Source organism: Aspergillus tanneri (genome assembly GCF_003426965.1).
Source record: "Aspergillus tanneri strain NIH1004 chromosome Unknown AapTan_8_pilon_pilon_pilon, whole genome shotgun sequence".
Lineage (NCBI taxonomy): Eukaryota > Fungi > Ascomycota > Eurotiomycetes > Eurotiales > Aspergillaceae > Aspergillus > Aspergillus tanneri.
This window is the reverse complement of record NW_022984635.1, coordinates 2,083,701-2,109,830: the sequence shown is the minus strand read 5'-3', so window position 1 is coordinate 2,109,830 and position 26,130 is coordinate 2,083,701. Positions and strand designations below refer to the sequence as shown.

At 45.4% G+C, this 26,130-nt stretch overlaps 8 protein-coding genes across 8 annotated transcripts; 4 read left to right on the top strand and 4 right to left on the bottom strand.

The window, feature by feature from the left end:
• Positions 1-207: 207 nt before the first annotated feature.
• Positions 208-1,468, bottom strand: ATNIH1004_011304 (NADPH oxidase family protein; the record flags this gene model as incomplete). Its single annotated transcript, XM_033575867.1, has 5 exons — positions 208-234; positions 290-439; positions 507-1,160; positions 1,218-1,286; positions 1,364-1,468. The coding sequence occupies 5 exons, from the start codon at positions 1,466-1,468 to the stop codon at positions 208-210; spliced, it is 1,005 nt and encodes a 334-aa protein (XP_033421722.1).
• Positions 1,469-2,051: 583 nt separating this feature from the next.
• Positions 2,052-2,704, bottom strand: ATNIH1004_011303 (uncharacterized protein; the record flags this gene model as incomplete). The annotated part of the gene is made up of 2 exons (XM_033575866.1): positions 2,052-2,453; positions 2,510-2,704. 2 exons carry the CDS (start codon positions 2,702-2,704, stop codon positions 2,052-2,054), a joined length of 597 nt encoding a protein of 198 aa, XP_033421721.1.
• Positions 2,705-3,335: 631 nt separating this feature from the next.
• On the bottom strand, positions 3,336-6,999 carry ATNIH1004_011302 (uncharacterized protein; the record flags this gene model as incomplete). The annotated part of the gene is made up of 6 exons (XM_033575865.1): positions 3,336-4,101; positions 4,576-4,602; positions 4,653-4,707; positions 4,864-5,259; positions 5,336-5,908; positions 5,982-6,999. 6 exons carry the CDS (start codon positions 6,997-6,999, stop codon positions 3,336-3,338), a joined length of 2,835 nt encoding a protein of 944 aa, XP_033421720.1.
• A 911-nt stretch (positions 7,000-7,910) lies between these two features.
• Positions 7,911-8,678, top strand: ATNIH1004_011301 (uncharacterized protein; the record flags this gene model as incomplete). The annotated part of the gene is made up of 3 exons (XM_033575864.1): positions 7,911-8,161; positions 8,210-8,248; positions 8,309-8,678. 3 exons carry the CDS (start codon positions 7,911-7,913, stop codon positions 8,676-8,678), a joined length of 660 nt encoding a protein of 219 aa, XP_033421719.1.
• A 672-nt stretch (positions 8,679-9,350) lies between these two features.
• Positions 9,351-10,788, top strand: ATNIH1004_011300 (uncharacterized protein; the record flags this gene model as incomplete). The annotated part of the gene is made up of 3 exons (XM_033575863.1): positions 9,351-9,401; positions 9,450-10,093; positions 10,380-10,788. The coding sequence occupies 3 exons, from the start codon at positions 9,351-9,353 to the stop codon at positions 10,786-10,788; spliced, it is 1,104 nt and encodes a 367-aa protein (XP_033421718.1).
• Positions 10,789-17,250: 6,462 nt separating this feature from the next.
• Positions 17,251-17,790, top strand: FRAS1 (Extracellular matrix protein fras1; the record flags this gene model as incomplete). The annotated part of the gene is made up of 1 exon (XM_033575862.1): positions 17,251-17,790. One exon carries the CDS (start codon positions 17,251-17,253, stop codon positions 17,788-17,790), a length of 540 nt encoding a protein of 179 aa, XP_033421717.1.
• A 211-nt stretch (positions 17,791-18,001) lies between these two features.
• Positions 18,002-20,356, top strand: ATNIH1004_011298 (uncharacterized protein; the record flags this gene model as incomplete). Its single annotated transcript, XM_033575861.1, has 3 exons — positions 18,002-18,242; positions 18,308-18,600; positions 18,662-20,356. The coding sequence occupies 3 exons, from the start codon at positions 18,002-18,004 to the stop codon at positions 20,354-20,356; spliced, it is 2,229 nt and encodes a 742-aa protein (XP_033421716.1).
• Positions 20,357-21,333: 977 nt separating this feature from the next.
• Positions 21,334-24,251, bottom strand: ATNIH1004_011297 (uncharacterized protein; the record flags this gene model as incomplete). The annotated part of the gene is made up of 7 exons (XM_033575860.1): positions 21,334-21,459; positions 21,506-21,702; positions 21,750-22,296; positions 23,259-23,342; positions 23,396-23,610; positions 23,663-23,734; positions 23,798-24,251. The coding sequence occupies 7 exons, from the start codon at positions 24,249-24,251 to the stop codon at positions 21,334-21,336; spliced, it is 1,695 nt and encodes a 564-aa protein (XP_033421715.1).
• Positions 24,252-26,130: the final 1,879 nt, after the last annotated feature.

Below are 26,130 nucleotides of genomic sequence, written 5' to 3'. Positions count from 1 at the left end.
CATCAGACCATTGATAATGTATATGTCAGTATAGACCCGCAAGGAGCTCCGAAACTTGCCATCACGATACCATCTGATATGCCTTAATGGCGGAAATTTACGGGGTAAAAAAAGACAATAAATCCCTTCTTTCCTGCCAAGGCTGAAACTCTGTCTCAAACAATTCCACATCATGGCGTATATTTAATCTTACTAGTCGCTGCATTGTTATGCGAACCCGACGTTGTGCGGAGACTATTCATTCAGTTAGCACATGCTCGCCATATGGCCGGGAACAATTACCCGCAACCAGTATTTTTCCCTTTCGCTTCTGCATTTCTTCTGTCAGCACCTGTGTCCAGTCCACTTTGCCGCTGTAGACGGTAATCAATTCGTGGTGCCCAAATTTTCTAGTGTCCTGGCTTTTGCCAAGCGGGTCGTACACGGAAAAATTTAACATCTTTATTTTAGAGCTGTTAGCATAGAACGAAAAGAAATGGTAGAGGGGATCGGCGCTGGTCACTCACATATCCATCGTCTTGTTTGAGTAAGTACTGGAGCCAGTCCCTTGCGCACTCGTAGTCTCCAGTTTGATCCAACTGCCACACGAGAGAGATTCTCCGTGTACGTACACCCGCCTCTCGACGCCTTTGCAGTAGCTCTTTCATGTAGGGGAGCTGAGCAGCAATTCCAATGCCAGTAGTAACCATGAGGATGTGTCCGTAATCGCCCAGGTCTCGTGTGCTACCGCATTGATGGACTGAGGATGGACCAAAAGGCCCATCAATCCATGCCCAGTATTCCCGGTCCGGCTCCAGGCAGTTTAGAGCCTTCCGTGTGAATCCAGTCCGAGCACGGAAAAGCAAAAACACGGCGCTTGCTTTGCCCTCATCGTTTTCTTCCCACCAAGTAATGCTGAACGGGTGGGCCTGGAAAAGGTAGAAAAGACCAACAGATGGCACCCCAAGAGTGACTCGTTCACCAGCACGCACCGTCCACGGCCGCGGTAGACGCAGCTCAGCGCATACTATGTCCTCTGCATGTGGTTTGATGCTTATCCGCACGGACTTCCTCCCAAAGACTATATTCCGGAAGAGGATGCGAAGGAGTTGGAGCACTCCAGTTGTCACGGAAGCACCAAGACATACCAGAACATATATACGCGCCCTTCCCGCTGTCGGCTGTATATGTTTCCAAATCATAAAAAGTGCCAGAAAGGCACACGAAAGGTGAGTTACCAGGAAAATCTCGTAAACTCGGCGTTTAACCATAGGCAGGATCAAAAGCGAAAGAAGAAAACAGCTGGCCTGAATTTGTTAACAGGGAATTCGCATTGGCAGACGTTTCCATTAAAAAGTAGGTCAGGTGAAAGCAGTCCACTTACTAGAAGTCCGTGATAGTGAGTATCGTCTTTTGTTGTAAACTGAATCTTTTGGCTCGTAATGGCAATATGCACGGCAGCTTGGATAGTGGCCATTAGCCCTGACATGCGATGAATGATTCCGTAGGTTTCTCGAGACATTCCCAGAATACGTGCCCCAAATTCACGACCCCCAGACAAGAAGAGGGGGCACAAGTTGATCAGGGATAGATGTGCAGCACGTGCAGAATATTGTTGTGGAGTCCGCATGCCTACAACGTTACAGACGACAGTCCCGGCAACGTAAACAATAAGCATAATAAACTGAAGTGGTGAGAGCGTCGCCAATCCAAGGATTCGTCGATTGAAACGCGGATAGACGAGGTAGCGGAGGAAAAGATGGTAGATACTTGCTGAGCCCAAACACGGGAGCGGCCTGGAAAGGCAGGAATACACATAGCGGGAGAGACAAGTCACCACCAGAAGGGCCACAAAGGCTGCAAAAACCACAGAATAAGTAAACTCGATGGATTCCATGTCCGCGTACGTTGCCAGTAACTGTTACAGACTGATGGCTAAACAAACGAAGTGCAATCCTGGCCTAGAAGAAGAAATATGGGGGTTCTTAGGTCTTTATATACCCTGGCCAGCGCAAAGAAAGACTACAATAGTCCTGATTGGGCATTACGGTGAAACGACGATTCTTGCTAGTTTATTGCACATTCGTTCCGCTTATATGTGGATAAGTAGTATCTCCATCCCACATGAATGCCTTATATCTGTCTGCCTCTTCGCCCTCATCTATCTCGTCGTCTCCCCTCCCGCTGCCCTGTTCATTCTCATCTCCTTCTATTTCCGTCAAATTCTTTCCTCCCTCTATATCCAATTCGTAATCTTCACTATCCGCCCTAGACCCTAGAAGAGCCTTGGGGTCTAAGTTCTGCCCACGTTCTTCCTCACTCTGTATCTGGCTAGCTTCCATTGCAGGAGGGCCTTTGGTAACCTCGGAAATATAAACCAATAATTGAATGAGCTCTTTCCGCTCCTCCTCAGTTATACGCCTCAAAATCTCCTGGGAGCTGTAAACCCTTCTTATAGGTCGATTAAGACACCCCTATAGTCTCAGGCTCTTAGTTTTTATACGGGGATTCCACAATGGACACGACGTACCAGTGTCCGATCAGGTGGTGGCCACGAGCGATCCTCCACGGAATTGAATGTGAGAATCCCTTTGTCATAATCAACAAGGAAGTATATTCGACAATTGTGGATAAGTGAAAGTTCAAGGACCAGGTCCATGATATTATTGACCTTCTCTGTAAAGTCGTCCATTCTTTGTTGTTGACCAGCGTCATAAACAGTCATGTCTAGGGCGAATTGGAGCTTCTGGGAACCCAGCAGCGAAGCTATAATACAATAGAGAGATTTGGCCAACAGGCAAAAGACAAAAAAAGCAAAGGTATTCCGGTAAACGATGTCACCAACGTATACTCTTTTATTATTTCTCAAACCGAGTGCCAAGCTATCGTGGCTTGTGAGTGGCTACGTTGACTTAATCCCGGCTTAGAATGCCCAGTCAGATCATGGAGAAGCCAGGGGTTCCCAAAGTGTGGACCATTTTCCCTTGGCATTATTAGTGTTTGAGAAGCGGTAACACCATTTTCTGGACATAGTGTATTAAAACTATACCGCCGGTGGCGAGAGGTCAGTGTAAATAAAATCAGCCATCCATACAGTATAAAAACCGCTGCCCACTGTATTAATCAGTAGGTAATATTTGGCGACCTTGGCAAGGGAACGCCGATCCCATGGTCGATTGGTAAATTACCAGTAAGAATGGCAAATATCAAAAGAAGGAGGGAAAAAAAAGTCTAAAAAAGGAAATTGCAGAAAAGTGGGGAATATCTTAAAAAAAAAAAAAAAAAGGTTGTGAGAACTCAAATCGACACTAGTAACAACCATCCTAACTAATTGGCTAAAGCTTTCCTATTCTTGACTAGTCTTGGACATCCCCCACGATACAGAGACGTTTTATTCCCGATGCATCCGTCGCTGACCCACGTGTACGCTTCCGGCCCTTGCCTTGTAACCGAGCGTCCCAGGAATCACAAGCGGTACAGGGGGCTGCAGCGGGTCGGCCATGACTCGGTCGTCCAAAGGCCCGATGTAAATTTTCAACCTCCATGAATGAGGCCAGACTTGCCGGGAACCCACTAATCCTCCACCGCTTCTGTCGGCCAGTCCTTATGTAGATATTGAAGGGCTCTTTGGGATGATGAATAAAAACAGAAACGGACTTAACATAGCGTCCACACTGAGCACAACAGTCTTCCAATGCACCAAACTGGCCTAAGAAGCCAGTATCGGTAACGAAATCCGCGTCGGTGGAGTAGAGTTTCTGGAGGGCCTCTAAAATCTTCTTGGCCGGGCCTTTACAGCGGATTGTGCCGCGATACCAGCACGAGTTGTGAACCAGCTGCGGTGAGAGGCCATCCAACTCAAAATAAAAGCGAGCTACAAGAAGGGCCGTGGCTACCTCCCTGGCCCGCCGGGCAGTGCCAGCTTGGGCAATAACCAGATTGCGGTAGTCATCCATTGCGCTGGCGTCGTCAATTGTGCACGGAATATCTCTCAAATTAACGTCTAACCGTAGGTAGTCATCCTTTACATCGTCGTCAAGCTGGTTTTTCAGTTCTAACCACTTTGGTTCGGTATCCAAGTTGGACATCAAGGCATCGTAGCCCCTGCGAAGAAAGCCGTCCCTAAACACATGGCGAAAATGCGGTGACCGGTGACCGACGCTTTCCGTCTTTCCTGTGCCTAGGGAAACCAATCTCCCAACTCCTGTCCTAGACGGCCAGACTCGGCGGCTGATTCGTCTAGCAATGCCAGCAGCAAAATTATCTTTTAATCCCCCATCTTGGAAAGACCCTATGGCCCGAAGATTTGCTGGAGAAAAGAAACTTGAATGTATTAGTGTACCATGTAAATGAGAGATTGAGCTCCACTTCGGTTTATTTTTTTTTTTTTTTTTTCTCATCCCAACACTCCCAACCTCTCTTTCGTAGCAAAGCAGGGAGCTAGCCACGTAGGGAAAGAGGGGCAAACGTGAAGGGGAAATAAAAAAAGGACAAAAAAGAGAAAAAAAAAAAAAGGAAGGGAAAAGATCATAAACTTTCAGTGAAAATATTATAAGGGTGTAGTAGGAACTGGTAAGATCTGCTATGGGTACTCACAATGGCGCCGCGGCTGTAGCTCTAGCCCTTGTGGAGACTTAGCATACTGACGGAAAATTAGGAAGTTGGCTACTCACACTTCCCATATCAACGGTTCACCATGAATATTATGAGCTCTAAATAGTTCATGTTCTGCATTTATCCACGGTCAGCCATGTTGACAATAGTAGGCTTGTATTGAATCAATACATATTTCCAAATTCTTAGTAGGGGCTGTAATAATCAAAAAAAGAAGAGGGAAGGAAGCGGGGAGGAGAGAGTAGTTGAAATATTCTTGGGTTAGCTGACCATGTTCTCCCAAAGACATATCTGCACTATTGAAATTTCCAAAAACAAACGACTTAGTCTCTTTAGAGATAGTAGTTGCGATAACACCAAATTTGTATCTTGAGTGGAATCCAGACCCGGTGTCCACTACGTCGAAGATACGATGGGATTCCCCAAATGCCTCTCGGAGGCTAGCGTCGAAAACCCTCGGGTCATAACAACTATCATGGAGGAGCCATGACACCCACTGGAGGATGCCTCCTAGTACGGAATCTCGACCAAGAATAAAGCGAAAGATCCTTGAAAGCATCATCCGCCGTCGATTTCGGAATATACGCCGTGCGAGACGATCAAATACCTGTGAGCAGGTGGACACATCCCAACCCATACCCATCAGCCCCAAAATTATCAGACCACCTGCTATATGTATTAGACTAGAAGGGTAGATCTTATCTGAAAGCGGCATCCGGTGGCGTGTGTGAAATAAACCTACCGGAGCTGGACCCTACTGACAAATCAACGAGTTCCTGTATCTTACACTGAGGTCCAAGGCTTTCCTGAATCAGCAAAAGGTACTCCAATGGAATGCCGCCGCGGACACCTCCGCCGTCGATCGCTAGAATCGTGGGATTCATGGTTGGGGGCAGGACGTCGATGACCATGGTACCCCCAGAAAGGCAGATAAGACATGTAGAGACCGTGAACTGATATTCGGCATCATGCGCAGGATATCCAAATATCTGCGCGCATTGATCGCAGAGCGCGTGGTGGCAAGACTGCGGGTGTTGGGCAGTGCGAACTAGGCAGTAGAGGCAGATCTTTGCCGATTGAACTTTTCCCAATTCGTGGTTTATCGTCAGTAGGTGATCCCGGCGGTGATCGGCAGTAAGCGTTCCATGAGAAACTACCGAGTAGAACTGGCTGACAAACTCCGACTCCACTTGACCCGTTATATCATCAACCGGTGTGCCGAAAACCGTCTGACCCATCTGACCCTCATAGTCTCGCATCCCACGGATGATGGGAGAGCGATAGAGTGTGCGAAAAACAGCTCTCGGCTCTAGTACTAGGCAAAAATTAGAATTCAACCTAGACCGCGAAGGGACAAGCGATAAAACAAGGCCGACAACGGAACTCACACATGTTGTCTGGGAGATAGTGGTCCATCAACAGCGCGGATGCGGTAGATGATACCAGAGTTCCCAAGCTACATCCTCCTCGATTTCCTATATCGAAATAGTGGGATATATGGTGACTTAATCCATGGGAAACAGGGTTTCCTTCACGCGTCGCCTTTATAAAGTTAAAAGGGGAGTCTTTACATAGAGCTAGGTGCTTGACTGCCAAATCAAAAAGACCTTGGAGATGCAACCCGCTAAAAAGAGCCCCGTTGTCGCGCCGAGCCTCCCGCATATCTTCCAGGCGTCCTCTGATCGACGCACGGAGGCGATCACGGAAACATGCGTCGGTGGAACGGTCGACGGATAAGAAATTCACCCCAGAGAATGATCGGGGTAAGTGATCACAGTTTTCATCACGTAATACTCGTTTGAACTCCTCAGCCTGTTCCCTGGCACGATCCGAACTGCCGCCCATTACTACAATGACCCTGGGCCTCACCGCAACTGGAAGCGATGATGCCGATCTTTTAGTTCCACACTCAAGCAAGAATCGTGCACATGATTTGATACTGGGAAAATCATCGACAAAAATACAAACAACATCGGCAAATAAGAACACGAGGCGGGAGAAAATTGTTGAGACGGCAGCTTGTGCTGAGGCAGCTTTCCATGCGATTGGGTGGTCTTGGACCCCTGGACCTGGCGTAGCCTGTGCCTGGTGTGGGCTCGAAATAGACTGGCCCACTTCGCCGTCGACGAATAAATAAGGCTCTCCGTTCTCCACTGAGAGGTTATCTACCCGCAAGCCAATACTGGCAGTGGATCGAGTCCTTCGAATGTTATTGTATGGGAAAAGCGCTTGGAGAGCAGAATCTTTAGTGCCGCCCCCTAGGAATACTGAGATCTTTGGAATCTGTTGCTTCGGGTTTGGCAACCCAGAGACGATGTATTCTAATTGGCCATAGTCTCGAATAATGAAGGTTTTATTGTCACCAACAGCAACGTCAAGCCAGCTGGAATCAATTCTTGGAGACATGTTGAATCGCTGAGCGCTTGATTTCTAGTCGGCCAGAAACATGGCGGAGGCATGTTGTTTTTAACTTTTTTTGGAGGCCAGAATTCCCACTTCATCATATGGATCTATTCCGCGCTGGTCAAATCTCTTACTCTCACGGTTTCATTTCTTGCTCCTTCATAACTGGTATGAAGCCCGCCGAACAGGAGAAAAATACGAAAGTTACAAGGAAGTTATCTGAAACGTCCGTTATAGTATAGTTTAATGGCTTCGCCGGTGTAATTTTCTTCATCGTACGGTACCTCCCAGTGAAGCAAGAATGGGAGAGGAAATAAAAGACGGATTATTGTGGGTCAATTCATCCCTGTAAAATACAGATACTCTTGGTTAAATCATTTGTCCTTCTTAATCAAAGGTTCTGCCAATAGTTTATTAGATAATTCGCTTTATTTTACGTGGTAGGGGAACGATTATAGGGTCTAAAAATTTCTGTTAGCTTATGGACAAACCAAAATCCAATGAGCTTATAAATAGTTACTATATGATTAGTACTATTATTTTCCTATCGCTGTTGTTATAGTAATCATGAAAATTGTGGCATTAGTCTACACTCAATGTAAAAGACGACTTTTTGTTAACTGGCGACGACCCTCGTAGCCTAGAGCATATCACAATTATAAGATAGAAACACCATCAGCATGATCAGTAAATAATATGGTTAGTATTCTAGTGGGCTATTTCTGCACGATAAATTCTGCGTACATATTGTACTGGGTATTCCTGAGCTAACCAACTAGTCTGTACTTTGGTTACATTCAAATTGGCAGCCCTTGGTCCTAACACAGTATATAGACCATTCGCCCTTCTTTCTCGTCTCCTCGCTCTTAATCCCCCCTTGATCTCTACTTTGGCTGTCCGCCCAACCAATCGTCATGTATTCGTCTGGTTTTCCGCAATATGTGCCGGAAACCAGCTTGGACAATGAGCCTCTCAATTATAACCTCTTTGATACTCAGAAAATGCCCGGTCTTCGGATTCCTCCCTATAGACCCACACAAATGGCAACTGAAGAATTCGTTAATCGATGGCAAGACATACAAGGGGACTCCCCCAGCTTAGGCCAAGGCGCTCGGATGTCTCAAGATGTCCATTTTGAAAACAGTCTCCAGAAATCAGGAAACAGGTTCGAATCACTTCGAATGTCTTTTCTCGGATACTAATGCAGGATTAGCCGGCCTCAGGATAGAACCCCCTCCGTGGGATCCGGAGAGTAAGTTCCCTTTCTACTTAGCTAGATAATAAACCTAACATATCTCAAATCACTCTATAGCAACATAACACTTGGCGAGTTGCGTCTGGTAAAAAACAAATACGACCAAATAGACCTGCAGATGAAGGAGCTCACGGAGGGCTTGAGGCAGCTCGCTGTTCAATCGGCCAGAGTTGATAATCTTGCAGAGCGTGTTCGTCATCTGGAAAGCCTTCCTGTCCAGGTAGAGAGCCTTCGGGAAAGCAACAAGCGCATGGAAAGAAAACTACACGAATGCTGCAAAGAGATGGACAACGAGGTAAAGCGAATTAACCGTGTGGCTGACACGTATGAATACATCGACAGAAAATTCCATGGCCTACTTTGCCGCCTATCGAGGCGACGCAGTGCCGATGATTGTCGCGTATTAGAGGTTGGAGACGAGGCATAAGGATAACCCGGGCTAATGTTTGATTGATACTTCATGTATAATCTCTGCAAGCTAAATTAAGAATTTATTGTACAGTGGTAGCCAAATTAATATCCCCTTTCTCTGACAGTCGATAATGGCTTCGTATTTTATTTGCATGGGCGCTTTTCAGCCTATCCTGCGGCTCGTTGTGTAGGTGGAGCACGAGGTGTGGAGTGCCGACCATACCCGGAGTTAGCGCAACGGCCTGAGAGGGCAGTCGGCACGGGACGCCCCCTTTTTGGTATGTACAACAGATGATTATCCACAATGGTGGTAATAATAAATACCCTTTAAGTTTGGAACCGGGATTGCCCCGCTTCCCGTGACTTTATATCCACATCATGGTTAGTCCCCATGTATTGGGCTAGTTGAAAGATTGGCCGGTAAATTTCCCTTTCCGCGATACCTTCTTTCCATTCCCCACATCCTTCCGGGGCAGTAAATTTGCGTTGCGCCGGCTGGATGAATATGTCAAGGAAAGACATTTGTAATATATTCTGTAATTTGACTTTATTAGCTTAGATACGGCCTTCCTTTTCTGGTAGCCAAGAAAGGTATATAGTACTTAGTTGTCTTGGGGTAATAATGGCCTCCGAAGTCATATTTCACAGAGTAAGGTGAGAAAACAAACACTTATTTTACATCTTCCATATGGCATCGGACAGTTTCAACCCATCATCAACGGAGAATCCTCCTCTGTCGGTAAGTGTTTCCCATAGCCTCCGCAACCTGCCACTGACAATCAGATAGACGGGAACTTTCGAACGAACAAGCCGTGGATTCAACATCACCGAGTTGATCCAAGATTTTCTTGACCGAGAACGAAATTCCAGCCTCTACAAAACTAATCTGGAGGCTCGCATCGCCCATGAATGCGCATCTCTTCAGGTGGAGCGTCAGGTCCGCAGTCGAGTAGAGCAGCAGTTAGCTGAAATGCAGTGGGCACAATCGCAGTTGGAGTCAACACTCCGTCACTCCTACGAAGACAATGACTACCTTCAGCAAGAGCTCGCCCTAGAGAAAAAGAAATCCCAGGATCTCGAGTCTCGCCTGGCCACTGCGGTATCATTACACGAGACTTTGCAAAAGTATAATCTAGAAGGGAAACCCGTCCAGGAAAAATCAGTCCATGAATTTCAATTGTTGCTCCAAAGCCAAACTCAGCAAGAAATAATTAAGAAGCTTCAGGTCGTCAACCAAGCACACGAAGCCACAATCAACACCTTGCAGATCACGTTGAAAAATGCACTAGGAGCAATTCCGTGTTGCTGCTATTCAGACAGCGGTGACTCCATGGTTGGGACCCCGGCCAGTGAAGAAAGATTGTGCCCTCAGAACTTGTTAAAGGATGAATTTTTATCACTGTCGCCTAGAATTAAGCAGTCAGACACATGGTATGAAGAATAATTAGCCGAGGATTTTCTGGTTTTTGCAGGTAATTGTTACACTTGTTTCGGCACCGTTGAATTGAGATAGTTCTTTCACCTGTAAAGAGATCTTAATTGTCAGTAGTGATCGGTCATATATTTAATTATTTTTGTATTCTTCATCCTGAGGGGTTGTAGGCAGGACTGCAGCCAGTCACGTGTATCTTTTTCTACCTCAGCGACCAGGAGACCAATATTTAAACCCCCAACCCCCATTGTCATCGGATTTTGTCCTTTTCTTTCCATCTCTCAGTTACAGTACCTCTGGGCTCGATAATATGGAGCAACATTCGCACCATTCCTTGTACTCCATTGCAGAAGAGATCACTCCCCAAGATCATCAAATCCTGCGTAACGGTGGAACATCCTCCAATATCGAGCGTCTTCCCTCTCGCCTGCAGCTGTCAAAAGCTCCTTTCCAGAGTAAAACGAGGCAAATTGAAAACTTGACCTACGAAGTCGGCTATCTCAAGGCAGAGTTGGCTTGGCACACAGAGTCTAGACGAGCTTTGCTCCAGCTTCAAGAGCAAATGTATGAGATGTTTCATAGAATGGAAGATGCTTTGGTTCAAGTCAATGCGCGCCTTCAAGAGGCTGAACAGCGTTATCTGAGTTTCTGGGGCCTGGAGGCATGTGCGGGTGGAAACGAAGAGATGATATAAAAGGTTTGGCTCACCCCATGAAAGATAGTCCTTCATTATGCCATTGGGTATTAATGTTGGTAGTTTTATGCAGGTAACGAGCCTAAATATTATCTCTATGCGGTGTTCTCGATGGAAAAGAGGATAATGCTACATATTTCTTTGTATGAGATAAAGTACTCCCTCCGACAGTATAAGTATATATATACATAGATAGATGTATGCCTGGATAGCAATCAGATCTTTCTACAGTGACTTTCCGTCTGCATTCGAGTACTTAATTGGGCCGCTGGCATCACTAAGCTATCAATAAATATCATCAGCATATTGTACTAGATACTGAGGCGGTACTCAAAGCGGACCTCACTGCCGTGATGCATTCCACGAGGTCACGAACATCGCGATTTCGGTAGGACGCCGATCATAACATTGAATGGTGATTTCAACTTCCACTTTTGATTTATTATTTCTGTAAGGAAATTTTGCAAAGATCCTATGAAGTTTTTCTTTCCACAAGGCATGTACTCTTGCGGGTTCTGGCGTGGACATGTTTGCCATGTCTTGACAGTTTTGCAGTTGGTTTAAATTTGTCTTGAGTACAGGTCGCTGTTTCAGGACAAATGCCGTGCTGTTTACTGATTACTTCTGTATATTTCTTATGCTCAAATTATTCCATCTCTACCTGGTTCTATTATTTTAATTTTTCCTAATTGGGAAATTGCTACAGGTACAGTTACAGCGCGTATCTAGTGCCATGTAACAATCAGTCTTATTATTTTTATTTTAGGACTGTGTTTAGTCAGTCAAGCGTCTCATTTTACAATATTAATTAAGGTAATATATTTATTCAAGTAGAACTGTGTGTAAATAATTTCACTCTCTATTAATTATTCTTTCTCACTTTCCCCTTGGTCTTTTCCAAAGGACACAACCCACAGTAGGCCATGGCCGTCACAATTCAACCCAAGCTAATTTTACAAGTTCTGCGTAGTTAATAGTACCTTCCTATTCTGCACAATGGAAATTAAGCGGTCCTTTAAAAAAAGATTTCTTACAATGTCTCAAAACAATAAATCTCGTCGGGTTTAAAAATTATGTACTTTACGATCCATATAGGGCTTAACTTTAAACCCCACTGGCCAAAGCTCTAAGATACGTATTAAACGAGAAGAGGTTGGTTTTTTTGTTTTATAACAGTGAAAGAGGACGTGTATTTACGACCCATAAGGCTTAAACTTTAAAACCCACTGGCCAGTTTCTGGAATATATACTAACGGAAAAGAGGGTTGTGTCCATATTTTTTTTATGACAGTGGAAGAGAACATGTGAATGTATTTTCGTTAGTGAGATAGAATAATACATGGTTTCTATTACACAACTCGTAGGAAATCTTTTATCTTTTATTGAATTTGTGACGAGCTAACTACACTTGGGACTCTCTCATTCATGTTATCCCTAGCCTGTTTTGTCTTACCTTTTCCTCATGAAGTGAATCACCTGTGTGTTCTTGAGAGATGGCCACAAGGCTGTGAATATTTATAGGACGAGTGCGACAACCTATATCATGCTGTGTGACAAAAATCTCCCTTTTTCTCTCTAAATTAAGAACAGCAAATAGTGATGTACTTTTTTGATCGCCAGATGCTCCTTCTTTTCCCTTGGATAGTCATCCTCCTTATCCATTCCCTTCCCACATTGGCAAGGCTGCAGGTACGTATATTATAAAATCATGTGAGACGGGTTATTTACTGGATAGAACAGATAAGTGGACTGCAGGTTGTGGAAACCAATACTAATGCCCTTGTCGGACACTTGGGATATCCACGAAACTTCAGTATGTTTCCTGATAAAATGGATACTATCAAATTCTTATAGACCAGGCTCGCAACTGCATGTAGAGCCTTATTCTATTATTGATACCGACCCGTCAGCCTACGTTTGCAGTCCTTCCCAACGAATAGTTTCGCAGCAAGCATCGTGGCCTCGCTTAAAGGTGAGGCCAGGCTCAACGATTTGCCCGCATTATTTATTAGATAAGCTATGGAATCGCGATCCCAATGTTGTGGGGCGAGCTCAATGGTACGGAGCTAGAGCTGAGAGAAGCACGGATGATAAAAGACTTTCGGACATTCTATCTCTCCAAAAGGAAGGAAATGGGCAAGGTAAGTACAACAGTTGATATAATATTCCCGGAAGCTAAGGAAATTCAGTTCTTGCAGAGAATCCTTACCCCTTTCTGATCGAGGCTGGTTGCCCAGCGTCTTTTCAGATCCCTCAAGATTTGAAAGCTCCAAGCATCTATACAATCTACTGGCTGTGGAATACAACTCAATCAGTGGGAAGTGGTTCTCGGGTAAGGCTTTATCTGGTGGTCTCGTCCGCCGTGGATGTACACCAACTAACAATAGTAGATCTATACGTCTTGCATTGATGTCGAAATAATCGCACCTCTCCTAGAAGCAGAAAGATCAAGTACGGTCAGATTGACTGTGACATCTACACATTTTATCTGTCCAAGCTACTCGCCGTCCAGATCGGATGTTTCCAAAATCAGCCACCAGCCAAGCATACCCGGTTCAACAAGCCACTCGTTAATATTCAAGCCAGTACCAAGTTCTGTACCTGGGTCAGCTATAATGAGTAGTAACATCCGATCTCCCAGTCTTGCTACACCCGCGCCTGGTCTGTCGACACATCGCCCAAGTGTTTCTCGTTCCAGTCGGCCGACAATGACAGTACAGATCTCAACGAGCCCGATAAACTGGCCCCGCATCTCATCCGCAGCATCCACACACACTGTCACGATCACCTCGGATAAGGCTATGGAATTTGAATATCGATCTCTCCATGTTCCTACAGGTGATTCTATCCTTTTCCGCTCACCAAACAGGTTCTTTCTGTTCAATACCACTCACGAGGATCCATGTTTTCCAGTCAGGAGAATTGGGAGTGAAGGCCAAGATGATGTGCTGTATCTGGTAAATAATACTGACCCTGCCTGGTTCCTCGCATGTAACTCCCTCGAGACATGTCGATGTTATCCGCCTTCCCATTTTGCTCTCAATCCGGGAGAACGTTCCAGACAGTTTTTCGACCAAGCCAACAAAAAATCCATTTATTTTTCACAAACCACGGTGTGGCCTTCCAGATCAACAACTACGACTACGGTAGTTGTTACAGTATAGCTGATGTTCCATGGTTACTATTGATATCGAGGTCACAGTTGTCGAATACAAATGAAGAGTTGAGATTATAGATTAATCTGATATTTTGCGGACGTATTAATAGGAAAGAAAGGTCTATAATTGTCGCTTCGATTGTACATTTTCCTTTTGATTTTTGGGATCAATAAGGTACATGCTCTGGATAGCGTTGTAGGATGGAAAAGCCAGTTTTGTTTTCCCTATATTTTGAGTGATATAATAGCTAGAGCTATCGAAATGGCCGCCCAGGCTACACCTGGACTGATAGCGGTATAACTGTAGTCTATCCGTACAACTAGGAAACATGCACACAAATTGTCAAAGTCTATTTCTCTTCAGATGATTCTCACTTTAAGGGTTGATAGATATGTTGGCAGGTACCAGTGAAAGAATAACTTCGCCTCCTATTGCTGTAGAAAACTCAGAATCTGTCCCGTGGCTAGCGTAGAGTTATACCACTCTTGACAACAACAGAAAAAAATAACCAAAAGCATTTGGCTAGAACTAAGGTCAGGAATTAGATACGATATAGGTTATGGAATGGGTTATTGCTTGGAGACTGTTGTGAATCCTCCTATAGAGGTGCATAAGGGAAAGGCAGAAGGCAGAGGAGACTGTCACAGCTACACCAATTCTCCCGCTAAGGACGTCGACACACTCTATTCATTACCTCACTGTAGCTCACTCGTGTATATGATGTGTGTTCCCTCTCTTGGGGGATTCAGGGGCTTACCATGCGAAGTCTCTGTGGGATGCCAAGCCGCTAGGAGCGGGCTATGCCCTATTCTTTACAGAGACCGTTAGATATTGCGTCTCACTAAGGATGTGGATTGGCTGCTCCAAGCTTCGGGTCACAGTATCTAAAATTAGCGTTATCCTTCTGGGGGATTCCCGAGCAACACGCTAAATTACTGATTTCCTGGCAAACATAGCCACATTCCGGAATCCGCAAGCGCTGTATTGATGTATGTTAAAAAAAAAAAAAAGGAAGGCTTGCGCGATGTATTTTACGATGTAATGCGGCATGTGCAAGTCGGTAAGTTCTAGGCCACTCTCCTACCTCGTTAAATCATGGTTAGTAAACAAAGACGATCATTTACGTAAAATTAAAGACAGAAGTATACATCCACATAAATAAACCATGGTTAGGCCTCACTAGGACCCGCGGGTTCCCGTCGTATGTATGCAAAAGTACTGAATCAGTGGTTTTGGTCCTGACCCCCATTACCCGTGGGCGGGTTTTGACGAGATCTAACCACGGTTCACAGCTTGTGGGGCGGAGCATATATTTTACATCCGATCGACAGACACCATATACGGGACGAAAACCTCATCAAACCGGGGCGGACCGGTAACGGTAACTGTTGGAGTGCCATTCGGCCCGGGGCGCCCCTCCTAGAAATTATATCGGTAGGGCTGCATATGCCTGACGGCTTTACCCATGGCATATATGTCGTGTTAGAGTACAGGTGCACAATACGACCTTGACCATCCAGCGTCAATCGAATAAGGACGAGTGGCTTGATGAATAACCTTATCGCTATTTAAAACATGTAATTAATTTAATTCCGACTTGTACGAGCTGTGGTTTGAACGGGCTTGCGTGCCAAGGCAACAAAAACCGAAGTGAAAAGACCAAGCCTCTAGCTCGGCCGCAACCGGGAAACGAGAAATAAATTCTGTATTACGGAGAGACTCCACTGTTGGTTCCACTGTTGGCTCCACTACTGTATAATTTGTGCATGATGATCATATCAGGGGGAGAGAACCTTAATTCAAAAGGCTAGATTTATTAAGTCCCCTACTCTTGACTGACTTAAGTCAAACATACATAGTTGTGTCCCACAATATGATCCACCGGTATTTAATACAGTGTCCAAAGGATCTACAATACCATGTGGGGTAGTAATTTAAAAGGCTTGGCTTATAGTATTTCAGGAAATAAAAGTCAAATATACATAGTTATGCCCCATAATATGATCCACCGGTATTTAACATAGTCTTGAAAGTATGTATAATACAATGTGGGGTGGTAATTTAAAAGCCATGGCTTGTAGTATTTCCAGGAAAACCTAATGACCTGTTCTCGCCCACTATTCATGGTAATAAAACCTCGAGAAGATCATGCAGGTTTGATAGATAGTGTAGAGGTCTATTATTTCATGACTAAAGGTGAATATATGTAACTTAGACGAGTACGTATTTTATATTGGATCAGACCGCTAGGTTTAGAATTATACCAGGCTCCATACTACCAAACCAAACACTTCAGCTCACCTTAAGCGAACTTTACAAGCTCCCGGATAAGGTACAGGCCACAAGGTCACATAGAAATGGGCGATCAGCACCTCACTGACATGTAGTCATGTACAGTACTAAGCGCATCTCTTATACTACAGCCCCAGTTAATCCAGACACCAACCTCCCTGAGGGTACTACTGTACAGTTGATGGGCAATTTTCTGGTGAGCACATACACTCCAGCCATAGCGATCCATGGTTAACACTGGTAGGAGATTTTTGCACCGGTAACTGGACGCATGTGCTTTTATAGCGGTAAAAACAACCTTCAACTAGAGTTGTAAGTGCAGAACAAGCACAGACAGACGCTGTCAGAAGACCCTCTAGCTAGATCAGCGCACGAGGAAATAAAACATGGCTGCGTATATTCAGAGTAGGCAAGACACAATCGTCGGTACATGTTATATCAGATTATTAATGTGAACCGGCACTTAGGGGCGACCTAATGAAAGAGAAGCAACGAGTAATGGAGCTGGAGACCTGTTTAGCGGACCAGCGCATGATTAACAAGGTTCCGTTACATATGTCGGATGGAAGTGAGAAGGGTAAATATCTGGTAGGCGATGTGCAGCGTGCCGGAACAAGTAATGAGTGGCCGTGGAAGGAAAACATTTTCAAGGATAATAACCCTGGTACATGTCCAGAAACTGTGCATTTGGATCAGGTAATGGGCAATTTTCAGCCGCAATATAGGAGCGATAGATGGATCGAGGGACTGACGATTATGATTTATCTTTCCCTACCTCCTTTTTTTCTTATCTTGGTTTTCTTATCCTCATAAATTCAAACTTTCACTGTCTGATTGGAGAACACAGTATCTTTTCATATCCTAGCAGGTTTTAGATTGAAATGTGGGTGGTTATTTGTTCTTAGAGTTATGTAAATATGTCCGAGAAAAACCAGAACAGATTCAATCAATAAAAAGACTGAAATAGTCAACGTCTCTTCCGATCCCGGTCTTAGTTTCAGCCTACGTTTCGATGACCATCATCTTTGATATCATAGAGCTGAACTGTTGTGCTCTCGGGGAGGGTAATGGCACTAGTAAGGGCAATGGCACTGATGAGGGCAACGGCACTAGTAAGGGCAACGGCACTGACAAGTGCAACGGCACTGGTAAGGGTAATGGCACTAGTAAGGGCAACGGCACTGGCGAGGGCAACGGCACTGGTAAGGGTAATGGCACTAGGAAGTGCAACGGCACTGACGAGGGCAACGGCACTGACGAGGGCAACGGCACTGACAAGTGCAACGGCACTGGTAAGGGTAATGGCACTAGGAAGTGCAACGGCACTGGCGAGGGCAACGGCACTGGTAAGGGTAATGGCACTAGTAAGGGCAATGGCACTGACGAGGGCAACAGCACTGACAAGTGCAACGGCACTAGTAAGTGCAATGACACTGACGAGGGCAATGGCACTAGTAAGGGTAGTGGCACTGGTAAGGGTAATACCGCTACAGTGATGGGCCATGACCGACAGCGCGGTAGCTATGGAACTCAAAGCGCGACTCTCCATTGACACATAATACCTATTCACCCCATTTCTCCCAACCCAGTATGCGGACAGAATGGCAACCGACAACGAGCTAAATACGATCCAAAAACGTTTACGTAGCTACCGAGGATGCGCCATAGTTGAATTTCGCTATTTAACATTCGAAAAGGACGGCATATTGGGCTCTAAACCTTTTGATCAAAGAAATGTTGATAGACTTTTAGGGATATTCAACATGGTCGGCTGCCAGCACCTTGAACCGGAGTACCGAGTTGCGGCGACCATTAGCGAGGAAGCCCTAAATGAGAGCCTTGAACTCTCTCAGGTCACCGCAAACGCTTTAATGGACATTGTGAACCCACCGAACTTGAAATTTCGTGATGATATTCTCCTCCTTTGTTTATATGGAAAGCATCGTTTGAAAGCGGGCGCGTCATGCGGGGAAACGCAGTGGTTGGTGGATCTATACCTTGATGGTCGGTCGGTTCCCGGCACACCCTGCAATAAGCTCTTCTCATCGGGTTTACTGATGTGGGATCAGATATCTCCCCAGAGGCAATAGTTCAGCTACGGGAGGAGTCAGCAAATGGTGAGAAATTCAAGGAAGGAGACATTTTCCGTGTTTACCGACAGTACAAGCTCCAGCATAACCACACTCAGGCAATGAAGTGGAAGGCCAGGTTCGAATCTGACGAGCGAAGAAAGATTGCTGGACGCCTGGAGCAAAAGGAAGCACTCTGTGGTGCTTTTGATCAGCTGCTACCATACGTTGGCCTATGGGAACCAGTCAACATGTCCCAGATAAAGTGTATCCTGGGCCTTCGCTGTGACGAGGTACAGTAGAACTCTAGGTTATCGCCTCGTAAGGGATTCTCTGCATATCTAACTGGTCTAGTACGTATGTCATTACCTTCACGAAATTCAGAGACTCTGGTCCATTCTCTTCAGGCCAGCAGAAGCTGCCCTTGTTGACGCCCCGTCTGTGCGATTGGTTGAAGGGCGGATGCCTACATATTCAGAGAATGATTATTCATATATATGCGCGCTTGTGGACTCGGGGCGACTGTTTCCCCTTGTCTGGGGTGAGGGCAGGAAGATCCTCCGACAAACCCTCCTTCAGGTTCCCGGAAGGATACTGTCAATTCGTACGCTATCTCTGGATGCACGGTACCTAGAACTACCGGCAAGGGCATTCCATCGTCTTTTCCCTCTTCGTAGAAGGGATACTGTAAGGGGTACTCTCTCTAGGAGCTTCAATTCAACAGCGGTGGGACGTACGTGCGAAATTCAAATCTCGGAACATGAGTTCGGGGTAGCGCCACCTTCTGCAAGTCCATTCTTGGTCTGCGTCGTCCAACTTTGGTTATATGCCCTAAGACATTTCACCCGGCCCTGGAAAGAGAAAAGCCAAGAATCAGCGGCTATTAAACTGGGCCAAGGGGATTTCTCCGCCTTGAGAGGAATGGTCGCCTTGGCGAATCGGCTACAGTTTTCTTCTGATCGGAGCATAGAGTTTCTGGGCTCCAGCACTAGCAGGTCATCTTCTGAGAAGATGTTCAGAGCCATTTGTGAAGAGAACTTCTATGGTGTTGATGACGGGAAAATACGAACGGTGGCCCGGCATTTTGAGGAAGGCATCCGTCAGCTTTCTCGTGTTAAGGTTGGTCCGGCCGGCTTACCAGCACTTACCACTAGCCAGCCGGATATGAAGGCCCGCCGGCGATTCAACTCTCCCTGGCAGAATGAGCACCTACATGACCGTGCAAGTCTATTTATTGACAAGGTCTATGGTGCAGATCAAACACCCTCTCAGTATCCGACTTCCTTCGCCGTTACAAGAGAAATCTTCTTTGCGTTTTTTGGCAAGGAGCCTTTGCACAGTATGTTCGTGGGGGAGCCGTCCACGATAGAACGCACGGCAGAATTTAACCCATTAAGACAAGAAAGCCTTACAGTCTCCGAGGAGACTTCAGCCCAAGTACAAACCGAGATACCAGCTGCAAACACCGTGGAGACTGAGGAGGCAGCTTCTGGACTTTCTCCTGACGATACAATAGATCTCCAGCCACACCCTCCGGGGACGCCTGATCGGATGGCGGGTGTGGAAAACGACGTGCCATTTGCTGCCGGATTCGAGGAGCATATCTCCAAGGCGCCATTGAAAGTCAAGTCGGATATAACCCTTCACCGGAAAGCTATGGAAATTCTTCGTATTTGGTACGAATACGAACCAAAATATGTGATTGTCCTGTTCATCTTCGAGTCCCGAACCTATTACAAATTCCCTGCCTCTGGAGGCGACGATCTGCGAGATACCCTTGAGGATCTGTCCAAAGAGCACTACTTTCTCGTCTGCAGGGAGTCCAGAATAGTCCACCCGGATTTGAACCAAGTTTATGAGGATGCGTTACAATATCAATTGATCCTGGTTGCGAAGAGAAACTGTCCCCTACGTGATGTCGATTATGAGGATGGGAGGATATCTGTTGATAAGCTAATAGAGTACATGACGCACTATGATGTGAGGACAGGAAAGAGAAAAGCAACTGGGTCTGACACGCGTGCGACAAAACGACCCGTTCTCCAATAAATCCCTGAGGCCCTTCCATCTCTTATCATTTTCCTTTCCCTCTGTGCGACTGAGGTATACAATTAGGCTCCATCGACGGAGTCCTCTCTGACATGGTTCCTGAAATGAGGCATGAACCGCGGATATATGGACCTCACCCCATTTCTTCACTTGGTCCTCATCCAAATGTTGAAGTAAAAGGGCTGTATTGCGAGTTACTTCGCCCACATACAGGGTTAAGCCCATCACCGGCGTTCTTCTACAACAGCTCTGGTGCACATTTGCGGCCTACGTCCATCCAGCTGAGGGCAGCGTCCAAATTTTGTGTTATTGTGAGTCGAAGCTCGATCTGGTAAACAATAGAGCTGCGTCGACCGAACAAATTCCGCATAGAATCAGAGTGGTTGGAAATCAATCTAGTGTTCATGTTGAATATAAATTACCAAGTTTTCAGACTGAATAATAATAACAAATCTGTCTGTTAATTAAGACAGTAATGTATATCCATATATTATTTCCTCATAGAATAATAACCCCTTGTGGATCGGTACAATGGTCAAAGATCGAACTCAAAAAAATGAGCTCCAGAGTTTGGGTTTTATTCCCCTAAAGGGCGGAGAGGTAGGAGTGAAATCGGTTTTTATTCTAAATACAGCTATTAATCACATTAAACATATCAATAGGACCATTTCTATCCTACACGGACTGGCTACAGCCTATGGACAGCGAGTTATCAATTCCTGGAAATGGCTACAAAACCGAACAAGAAACCTGTAATTGTATTCTGCAGGTGGGAGTACCTAGAAAGTGTCTACGCCTAGATTCCATTCTTGTCTTCGGCTCCGGGTAGGAAACGAGGCGGAAATACGGTAAAGAGATATTGATTAGCATTGTGTGCTTAGTTTTCCAACGAACAAGGGCGAGTTTCGGGAAAGAATGGCACATAAGAATTCTCACGAAAGATCAGAAAGCGTCTCTTCCATCTGCTAAACGCTGACTTATATGTCAGAGGACTCCTCGGCCACAGCTAATGGCAGAGGCCATGCAAAGCCGATGGTGTTCAGATAATGGGGAATCAAGATCCTTGAGCCCCCATCAACACGTGCCTGCTGTAAGAATTCATGCTGGTACTAATCAGCGGACATTTCACAATGACGCGCTGGCACAAACCTGAAATATTCTCCTATATGAAGCAGACGGGAGAATTGCAAGAAAATCTTTTCCTCGTTGAGATACGTTCCTCGCGTTCTCAATATCACTCCTTAGGACAGTATCAGGGTCACTGAGTCGAGCTATCAAGTATCCTAAATTCTTGAGATCTTTGCGCTTGTCTCGGCCATTTTTCAGGAGACTATTTCCAATATTTGCTGCTATATGTCAGGATCCATTAGCCGACTATAGAATAGGTCCTTACCGATCCTGATTTGTCCGTCATCATGGAGAACAATGTTGCGCAATGAGAGATCTCCGTGTGCGACATTCAAGATGTCATGGATGTATTGAAGCCCATGGATGGTATATTTGCAGATCACGGCAATTTCCTCCTCAGTAAAACGAACCTGAGGCCGTGCACATACTCTCGCAAGGTCAACTGTGAACCCATGGTAGTTGTAAACCAGATAAAGGGAGCCATCCTCGAACGCTTCCACCAGATTGATCAAGTTCACATGGTCGGTGGATCTAAGGGTACGTACAGACTCCCATTCTGTGTTCAGAATCCTCTTTTGGATCAGAGAAAGGGAATACTCAGATCTTTTCAAGCCAATGTACCCGATGTTCCCTATCTTCCAAGAGGCCACGTATTCCGGCCCTGGCCGTCCTATTCGCACAAAGCCCTCGGTGGCCTTTTCTGGAAGACGAATACGTCTATAATTTGGCCATTTCGCACGGCAGTCATTTCTCTGTCCATGACCAGAGACTTGGTCCGAACAGTCGGACTTACTAGAAACATGTTCCAAATCCTGGGCGTGGGTCATGTTAGACTGGGACAGATAATTATAGACTCTTTCGCTTGCACACTCTTGACTTTGCGAGATACAATATATATAGCTATATGTGTGCGTGTATTTTTCGCAGTACCTGTGAAATGAGAATTCGGCATTTAAGCATCGATTCATTTCCCTCTCCAAGTTCCCTTAAGAAGGTTTAGGTTGCTCGAGCCTTCAGATCCATGGTATTGTCCACAGCACCACCAGATGTAATACTAACTACGTGTTACTCGTACTGGCGGTTCCAGTTCCTGTGGGTCTGCAGGTACCTCTGCTTCATGCCAGGGTGTGTACATATGAGCAAAAATACGTTCATTGAATAACGCAGCGAAGGTAGTGAAGCAATGCACAGCTGTAATTGCGTATGGCTCCACCGTAGTCTCGACTGCAATCTATGACTATATCTTTACGGTTTTATTACCATACAACGGTAGCAGGGGAAAAACTATGAACTTTATATTTCCAATCGATATTATACACAAAACAGTGGCCCTGAAATTACCACTCATCCATAGCATTTTACATCCCTTAGAGACTAGGTATTAAATACCAGTGTATCATATTGCGTGGCATAACTAGATATACGTCTGGCTTAAGTTAGTGGACAGTTGGGGACTTCATAAATCTGATCTTTCTCGCTAGGTTTCTCCTGGAAGGCCACTGCACTTGATGGCCATGGACCATCAATGATCAGCAGAAGGAAAGTTAACGCAACCTTCTCTTCGAAGGTTAGCTTATCTGGGGAGTACTAGTATGGCTATGTTGACTACTAGTAGTATGCGTAGAGTTCATAAATTGGTCGGTCCAGTAGAATTTAAATTTTGGGTGGCCATGTGCTACGACAAGCTGGCGAATCCGAGTATGTATAAACGGGGACTTAGAAGACTATGTATCTGGTTCTACCTACAGGGGTTATCTATGATGCGTGGACCAACGTAGAATCCAAAAGGCAGAGCTTCGAAGTAATACGGCCTAAGGCTCCATGATCCACCGGGGGTTGCCATTTGTATAAAATCATCCTGATTCGCAATTAGCCATCGTCAATCAAAGATGGTACTCTACTGGGGCTTACCTTGAGGAGTTCCTTGACGGTCCGTTTTCTTGTGTTCTCTACAAAATTACGGGCGGATAAAGACAGGTCTGCTGTTGCCGGAACGGACTGGGGGGCTTCCCCTCTTACTATCGTGGAACAATCGTTTAATCCGATCACCATTGATCCCACAGCCCTGATGTCCTTCTCTCGGTCCCGCAATGTCATTCCCTGAAGCATGCTATCGCCGATATTGGCTAGTAAATTAGTTATTGCAACTTTAAAGACGCAGGCCGGTGACCAACATACCGATCTTTACCTCACTGGTGTACGTCAACAAGATGTTGTTACTCTGAATCGAGCCGTGCGATATCTTTAACTCTGAATGAATATAATGTAGCCCTTCTAATATCTCTCTGCAAATAGTCGCGATATCAGACTCACTGAGCCGTACAACTCCAGCAATACAGCCCAGAGAAATCGGGATGTGCTCATATTGATAAACGAGATATCCATGACTATCTGACTTGAAAAAGCCCAGAAGAGAAACAAGGTTTTTGTGCTCTGCATGTGATAGCTGCTGGACGCTACGACGCGTTAGTTTTTGACACTCTTTGATCGTACACGCTGGTAAGAAAGGTGCGTCTCGAATCGCAAAGAATCCCGGGCCTGCCTGCTCGACGCGATAATATATATCGTGCTTCAAGGAAGATGTCGGAAACTCCGAAGCCTTCTTTGACAGTTTCGCAGATGGCTTGTCCCTCACAGGAGAGAACGCCTGGTTCTCTTGGGTGTTTTCGTTTGCATCCACTATTGCTTCACTCGTCTCCAAGGCAGCTCTCGAATCACGCCACAATTTTTTCGGCAGCTGTGTCGTACGGTTCCCCGGGACATCCATATTGCTGAGCGCGGGAGGTATTAGCCGCAGTAGAGTCGCAAGATGGGATTCCAGAGAAGAATGTATGGGAATAAAAAAAGAGCGAAAGCTCAGAGATATAAATCCTGGTGTACAGAATAACGTACGAAAGAAGAATTAATATTACATATAAATAGAAAGGAAATAAACTGTACAGTACTTAGTAATTTAATGCGGGCTCGCAAGAGCTAGATGAAGTACAGTACCTCGCCATCGTTAGAGACGGCCCCACCGCTATTGTTTCCTTTAGGAGATAAAACCAGGCTACCCCTATCCTGAATGTCCCTGGTGCCAGCATGTGAACCCATAATACGCACATAACTAGCATAGCACCATTCTTAAATGACTATCACAGTCCTGGATTGAGCCAGAGCCTATGGCAAGTGAAAACGGGTGTATTGTGACAATTTGCGGTCCCGTTATCGGCGGTGTAGCTCTTGAGAAAGTCCTCACATGAGGAGTTGCTATCCTGTCTTGGAAGATAGCTCTTAAGGTCAAGCGTGACTGACAGGTCAAGTTGTTCTTGGCCGTGTAGGGGCCGTTTGAGCTCAAAACTCAGCGGTCGGTAATAGGTCGAAATATTCTTCGAGAGATTTGTGTAATCGATAATGGTTGACGACGGTCTTCCTGTACAATTGGGGCTGTCCCACACCCTCACTTCTATTGGTTCAATAAGGCCCTAGCTAAACCTTAGTGATCCAGTTATATGTCGATATAATATCTGCCTACCTGACAGTTTATCTGACCGATGAAAAAACTCATGACCACGGTGAATTTTGAGGCAAAACCAGGTAGTGCTCTATTTCCTGACCGTGCCATTATTGTCTCGTCCCTGGATATAACTGGACATACGACTAAAAGCAATTAAACCAACACAACAAACTCTACTTGACTGTGGACTAAGTACGTATCAAGTACCTTTCATATATAGACCACGGTAACAAGGCTTGGCGCATTAGTACCATTTCCTCGTATTGAACCGAGGAAAGAGAATACGACTTAACGTACCAGCCAGATATCGAGCGGCACGCTATTTGTGCCCTAGTATTGGGATTGGAGACACTTTTCGTATGTGAGAGACCTTGTCGAACTCTATGGGACAGGGTCCAAATGTTCCTTCAGTAGGTAAACCGTGGAGCGACGGCCCATAAGCCTTGCGATAGCACTATATTAGGCTCAATCTTATACACAATAAAGCCATGTTCGCGGTATGGATCATCGGGTCATGTTGTCACTAATGGGCAAAAAGTACCGTTCGCTTAACACGGCTCATCGGCTAGAGACATCTTACCTGACAGGATCGATAATTCTTAGTTTCGTTTTTTTAGTAGCGTAAATTTGATAATATACTAGTCTATATTGATACCAAGCGATAAAACCTGTGAAACAGCGTTTTTTTCCTGTCCCGAGAAATTGAAGGCATTATTAATGGTATTATTTTCTATATGTCGACAAGAGGGGCAGAGCACTGTTACTGAATCATACCATATCCTGTGATTGGATATGATAAATTACACGAGCCCATAATTATCCACATGAATGCCAAGGCTTCTGGTCCACATCAAATTGTCAGTAATAACTCATGGGGCTTGTATTAATCCTAATTTAATACAGCGAAACCTTATCTATGCCCTGAAATATTTTCTTAACTAGTAATTTATTAATAACTGAGCCCGAGAATTCTATAGATCGGTGGGGACAGGCTCCACGCATTAGCGGTAATAATCCCAGATACCATTACGAGTGTATCTGTTCAGGTCCCACTGATATATGCAGGGATCGACAACGGTTGTCGATCTTACGTAACAGGGGTACAGTCAATACAGTTGGGGGACGTCATGTTCACACTGATAAAATCTAC